The sequence below is a fragment of the Bos taurus genome, chromosome 8 (assembly GCF_002263795.3).
Source record: "Bos taurus isolate L1 Dominette 01449 registration number 42190680 breed Hereford chromosome 8, ARS-UCD2.0, whole genome shotgun sequence".
Classification (NCBI taxonomy): domain Eukaryota; kingdom Metazoa; phylum Chordata; class Mammalia; order Artiodactyla; family Bovidae; genus Bos; species Bos taurus.
Window position 1 is genome coordinate 106,686,332 of NC_037335.1, and position 6,696 is coordinate 106,693,027.

At 57.3% G+C, this 6,696-nt stretch overlaps 1 protein-coding gene across 4 annotated transcripts in view; it reads right to left on the minus strand.

The window, feature by feature from the left end:
* ASTN2 (astrotactin 2) overlaps positions 1-4,247 on the minus strand; it is a 1,047,916-nt gene extending 1,043,669 nt beyond the window's left edge. For all 4 annotated transcript variants that reach the window (XM_024996359.2, XM_024996356.2, XM_024996355.2 and 1 more), the window contains exon 1: positions 3,745-4,247. In XM_024996359.2, the coding sequence (XP_024852127.1) occupies positions 3,745-4,144 (400 nt within the window). In that variant the 5' untranslated portion in view covers positions 4,145-4,247. The remainder of the gene's footprint in view (positions 1-3,744) is intronic.
* Positions 4,248-6,696: the final 2,449 nt, after the last annotated feature.

Below are 6,696 nucleotides of genomic sequence, written 5' to 3' on the forward strand. Positions count from 1 at the left end.
GGCATCAAGTGCCCAAGCTGTACTGCAGCATTCAATGTCTCCCCCAGCCCATCCTCCATGGCTCATCCTATTTTTTCCTGTCCAGGAAGTGTCCCCAGCTTTCTCTGAGTCTCAAGAGATATCTTCCCTCCTTGATTTTACAGAAAGTGTCCTCTCTATCATTCCCTGGCACCACTGCATAGGATGCCCTTTGACATCCCATGAGTCATGAAACTTTGAGTTGGCAGGGTCATTGGAGGTCATTTAACTCATGCCTGATTCTCACACTCTCATACTTCAGCACACCAATGCAGCTAAGTTCCCTTAGGAAAGGTTCTTGTGTTGATCGTTGCATTTCTCTTCAAGGCTCTGCTCTATGCCCTACATAAGTGTAACCAGCCCCTCGATGCATATTTGGCTCAAGATGGCTTGAGTTTAGCAATTACCGAGAATGTAGGTGTCTGGTGGACTGAGACTCCAGTCCCAGGTCTGCATTTACTCACACTAAGACCTTGGACTAGGCATCTGGCCTCTCTAAAGAATGTTGCCTAATCTGTAAAATGGGAATCAATTACAGCAGTGCCCCCTCCCCTATATTCCATGTGAGTAAATAATAAAAGGCAAGAGTAAAGCTCTTTGCACCACATTAAGGAGCAACAACCATCTGCCATTCCTTGATCAAGTTTGAGGAAATTCACTTTATCCGTGCCACCAACTCAGACTCTAAAGAAGAGGCCCAGACACAGAAATCTGGGGGAGGGGTGGTATTTCACCTCTGAGAGAACTTCCACCTACATAAAGCAGGCTGGAACATGAAGGGAAGATTAGAAACACGGAGAAGAATAGACCTGGAGAAAAGTCTTTTATGTCTGGGCACTCCCAATAATACAGCCAATAGCTCAAACAAGAGAGGCAGAATGGAGGGAGGGCGGGCCAGGGATGCCACTGACTTTGGTGAGTAGGGATAGTAGAAACGGTGTGCAGATGAACTTGAAGGTCCCCCACCTGGACTGGGAGTAAAGTGGGAACTCGACCTTTCACCTTGTTCGCCCCCGCCTCCCCTTAAGGCCGGGGACAATTTACCACTACCAGCTCTGGGTCCACAACCCTAAGCATGGCCCAAAGGCTTTGGCAGACACCATCACCCCCTAGTGGTGGCTCCACACACCCCACTATCGGCCACGTTCAGCATTTACCGACTTTGCATGCACATCGGTGGCACATGCCATCTCCAAATCGCTGGAACTGGCAACCTAAGAGTGAAAGACGCATTCAACTCGCCGGAGACAAACACGAGACAACGATGTTTAGAAGGTCTGAGGACAGGAATGGTGGGATGGGGCTGCCTGGGGACCCTGGGGGAGATATGGCCATAAATGACTCATAGTACCCCCTCCTTTCACCCCTCATTTTCAGCCAGCCTGGCCCTCCCAGAGCTCACTGTGCGCTCTGTGTTTACACGCAAACAGTGGAAGACCAACACAAACAAAAAGCCCACGTCTCCCTACACAGCTCCTGCTATACTTGGCCATCTGGCGACTACCTCGCTAGCCAAATCCCTGGCAGGAGTGCCTTGAGCTGCCAGTCCAGGGCTCTGGGGGAGGAAGAGGAGGAGGAGGGGGCCCCTGAACCCCCGAAGGCCTCCGAGCCACCAAGGAGGACGGCGCCCCGGCACTCCACAGCAGGCAGTCTCCGCCGGGCTCAGCCGCCTGCGTCAGAGAAGGCAGAAGGCTCCAAGTGGAGGGTACCAAGAGACTCTCGGGCTGAAGCGTGGGTCCTGGGAGATTTGAGTCTTTCAGTTCCTCACTCAGCCTGCCCCAGGCTCCCTGGCATTCATTCCCTCTTGAAAGCCAAAGTTTGAAAAGGCAGGGGCTGCCAGCTCCAGGAATTCTGGGATGACTCCTGTACCTGGGTGGCCCGGTCCTCACATCCGAGGGGAGCCGGAATGCTCTGGGTTCTTACCTCCAAGTCATGCCATACGCAATGTTCCCCGTTTCCCCCTCACTTGAACAGCTTTTTAGGGGGATTCCCACTCCCGACCTCTCTGGACAACCCAGAGGAGAGAGATCAGGAGGCTGGAGGGAGAAGGTTGGGACTGGAAATGTAGAAGGCACACCTTCCATTTCTCTGGAAGGGTCCTTCCCTGCCTGGGGTCATAGGAGCTCTTCAGCGTAAGCAACGCCAGCCGCATCGCCTTATTGGAAAAGGGCATCCCACAAGTGCACGTGGGAAGGGTCACTGGGGTGTGCAAGCGTGTGTGTGAATGTGTATGTGTCCACGCAGGAGTGTGTATGCTTGAATTTGTGTGTGTGTCGAACGCAAGACACGCCGCCGCGGGAAGTCCCCCTGGGAACCTGCAAGGCGGTCTCCCGCCTAGCATCCCAGAAAGCATGGCAGGCTCAGGTTACAGCCAGCCTGGGAGAGCCCGAGGCACAAACTCAGACCACGAGAGGGCCTGGCACTCGCTCAGATCTCCAAAAGGCAAGCAGGAAAGGCATGGGGGGTGGGGAGGGGGGCGGTCTCTGGACAGAGGAGTCCGGTCCATTGATTACTCTTTGGGGGTTCTTGGGCGAGCAAAGAGTTAACCTCAGAGGTTCAAGCCCGGATCCTGTAGCCATGTGACCTCGAAGGCCCATCCCGAGGTGCCTAAGCCGAGCCGGACCCCGGTGAGGCCAAGGACCCGGGGACGGGGTATCTGGAGTCTGCGTGAACCCCAGCGCCTTCCCGGAGCTGGCTTTAGCCAGACTCCGACAACCAATCGCACCCCGCGCCCCCAAGAGGGAGGGGAGAGAGAGCGATGAGCGAGCGCGGGAGAGCGAAGGGGGAACAACATTTTTGTAAACGCTCTCCGAGATAATTAAGCTATCAATTACCCGGGTGGGAATCAGCTGTGCTTCCCGCAGCTCCACGGAAGGGCCGACTCCTCCGGGATTCGCGCCGGGAACCAGCAGGCAGCAAGCTGCTGGCGAACTTTCTGATTAACTTTTCCGTTTGAGCCCCCACGCCCACCCCTTGCCTCTCTCCTCCCCAGGTCACACCTTTAAGTTATTATTATTAGCGCAGTGAGTGAGCTGCGAGGACTAACCTGCTCTCCATTGGGAGGGGTTAGGAAGGCGAATGCGACAAGGCGATGGAGGGAGAATCAGAAAGTAGAGACCTTGGGTTCTGAACCCCAGGGCTCAGACACCGCTCAATCCTCCCCGGCCCCATTTCACAGATGGCTACAACTGACGCCCAGAGAAAGGAAGCGACTTGGCCAAGGTCACCCAACCCACAGGGAAACCGAGTGTATGCGGACTGAGGGATTCTACATGGAGCTACTGCGCTCCGATTGTCTAGAAAACCTATCCCGAGGAGCAGAGCCAAGAACTCCTAGGCGAGAGCGAGGGGGCGGTAACCGCTGGCGGCCCACGGCCGTGCCCGGAGAAGCAGTGGGCGGCTGGACCCAGACCTGGCTTGCGAGCGGGGTTCACCGCGGCCCCTAGCGCGAGTACTCGCATCAGCTGGGGTCTCGGCGTCCGGGATGGACCGCGGCAAAGCTCAACGTCGGCACTGAGAGACGGACCCCACTGCGAGAGGGCTGGCACGCCCCCCGGCTCCCGCCACGGGCTCATCCCAACCACCTGTACGCCCTCCGGGCCCCTCAGCTGCCCTCACTCGACCCCAAGCGGGGCAGCCCGGGGCGGGAATCCCCAGGGCGCCCCCACCCGTCCGGCTTCACTTAGGGGCTCCCGGGACCCCGCGAGTCCCGGCGCCAAGCCTTACCCAGGGTGAAGAAGGGCAGCTCCGTGTTGTCCAGGTCGTCCTGCACCGCGACGCGCCCCGGCAGCTCGTTACGCACAAAGAGCAGCAGGCGCGACTCGGCGGCGGTGCCCGCGGAGCCGGCGGAGCCCGGGGACGCGGCGGCGGCGGCGGCGGCGGCCCCGGTCCCGGCCCCGGCGCGGGTGCCGCTCCAGCCGATGTCGCTCTCCCGCAGGGCAGGCAGCGTGGACACCGTGACGGTCTTGAGCCGGCAGGGGCTGTCGGGCTCCCGCGAGGCGGCGGCGGTGGCGCCGGCCAACAGGAGCAGGAGCAACAGCAGCGGCGGCGGGTGGAAGCCGAGCCTCAACCGCCCCCGGAGCCCCGAGCTGGGGCCGGGGCTGCGCCGGGCGCCGGCGGCGGCCATGGCGGGAGCGGCTGCGGGGCTGCGGGCGGCGGCGGCGGCGGTGGCGAAGGAGGAAGAAGAAGCGGCGGCGGTGGACGCCGAAGCGAACCGGGGCGCCGGAGCTAAGGAGCCGTGGGAGCCGCTCACCAGCAGCCCCCAGCTCCGGGCTCCACCTCCCGACCGGCCCTGGCCCGCCCCGCCGCACCGCCTCCCCGGGCCCCGCCGCCCGCCCCTTTCGCTGGCTCTCCCCTCGGCTCAGACCCGGAGCGTTTCGGAGGCTCCGCCCGGCCTCGTGCAAATCCCAGTCGCCCCCGCCCCTCGCCTTTCCTAGGATCCCCCGATCAGCCCCGCACAATATTCTTGAGCCGCAGCACCCCTCTCCAGATTCCTAAGATTCGGGGACCCTGGGCGCTCCCCTAAGTCCACCTAATAACCCAGCTCTCCCAGCTTCACCCCAGCCCTCGCTCACCCGGAGGTTGCCCCTGGGGCGCGCCGTAGCCCAGCCTTGCTCCAGGCCCCGCCTTCTGAGAGGTAGGGGGACGCCTCTGGATGGCCAGGACTGAACTTTGTCTCCCCTTAAGCCCAATAACAAGTCCTGTACCCTTTCTCGAGTCCCGGAAATAATTCCTGTGGTCTCAGACGCCCCCTCCCCACCCGCTTGCCCACCATTCTGACATTCATTCTCCCACCACTAGGACCGCACCTCTCGCATCTACCCAGGTCTCGGAGAGGGCACCGAGAGCTGATGAACTCCCCCCTCTAGCCCCCCGCCCCGCCCCCTACACGGACCGGGGCAGGATGTTCTGGCCCTCAGCCTGCGCCCGGCGAGCCGGCGCTTCTATTCTGGATGCCTGCTCCTAGCGTGGAGCTGCTCTACTTGACTGCTCTGTGTGCGAAATTCCTGAAAAGGATGCGAGGTAGGGACCTACTATTCCCTGGGCTCCTGGCTCCCAAGGGCTCCTATACCTACTGCCTGAGCCCCAGAGGAGGTGTCTGTTCACCCACTCTTCACGCTCGCACCCGTCTTTTTTTCTCCCAGATTCTAGTTGAACTGTAAACCGAGGTCCTCAGACACAGGGCAACCTTTTGGCCCCGGGTCGGTTCTCTCTGACCCACATACCTCGGATCCCCCAGGGAGTCATCCTGTCTATAGGGATGTGAACCTCGAGGAGTGCTCCCCCCCCCCGCACGCCTCCACTCCCCTCCTTTTCTTCATCTTTCCCCTCTCTGTTCTCTCTTTCATCTCTCCAAATACACATTTCATTCTTACTTGTCTTGACTTTAATCTTATAAATGCTCCTTACCTATTATTTGTGAGCCATTTCCCATCTCCTGGGTTTTTTCTTTTTTTTCCTGTCTGTGCTTTTGGTGTGGTCTCCTCGCTTAGCCACTTCTCTCATCTTAGCTCTCCCCTCTTCTGCCTCTTTTCTCCTTCCTGTCTTTAACCCTTCATAGGAATGGCCTTTCTCCCTCTCCCATCACATTTTATTCACTTTTTCGTGACTTTGAATAAAGGGAGAGGACTGAAAAGAAGGAAAAAATCAAAACCTCTGCTGTGACCTTGGACTTCATTATACTGTTTAGTAAGCATTCTCCAAGTGCTGGACCTGTACCTATGTTAACTTTTATACATAAACATGCTCTAGTGAGATGGGTATCATGATTCCCATTTTCCAGATGAGGAAACTGAGAGCAGGAGGTCAGGGAGGTAAAGGGACCCCCCAAGGTTATACAGTGAATGAGCACAAGAGCTGAGATCTGAACTCCAAGCTCCAAAGCTTTGGCTGTTTCAACTGAATCACACTGTCCTCAGTGACCTTGGGAAAGCCCACCCATCAAAGATATTGTGAAAGGCATGTCTGCGTGAGCACATTTGGGCCTTTTTCAGCTCAGAGCCTTGTAAGGTATGCTTCTCCTGTCTCAGTTTACTAATCTGTGAACCTGGCGTGGGGGTGGGGTTAGAAATCTGGCCTTTCAAGTCCTCAGATCCTAAATTGTCTCCTGCCGCCCTGGTGCCTGCTCCAGTTCATTTACTCCTCCAAAATATGTCGCCCTGGCTCCCTCAGTCTCTCCTTTGTACCCTTACAATCCGCCACTATCCTCTGCAATGGGGCTTTCTGATTTTCTATGCCCCTTTCTTCAAATATGCTGACATAGTCCATTTATAGAAGTGCACACCAGGAAAAAAGGGCTCCCTTATGTAAGGCAGAGTCTGTGCAAGTCCTTCATGGACCTCTGGTACAAAGGCCTGTCGAATGAGACCAACACTTTCATTCATTCATTCACCACGGAATATCTAGGGCTCCTACCAGGCACTATGAGGAGATCCAGAGATGGATAAACACAACTCCTGCCCTTGGAGAGCTTATAATGTTGGGAAGGGAGGTGTGGGGATGAGAGAGCACAGGAATATCTCAGATACCAGGCAGGCAGGCAGACGTGTGTTTCTTTTATCAGGTGCTCTGAAACATGTGCTTGGAGAAATCAAAGCTTCCCAGAGGAGGTGGCAATGAAATTGAGCCATGTAGGTCTAGTGGCATGGGAGTGGACATTCCAGGTTAAAGCTGGCATTT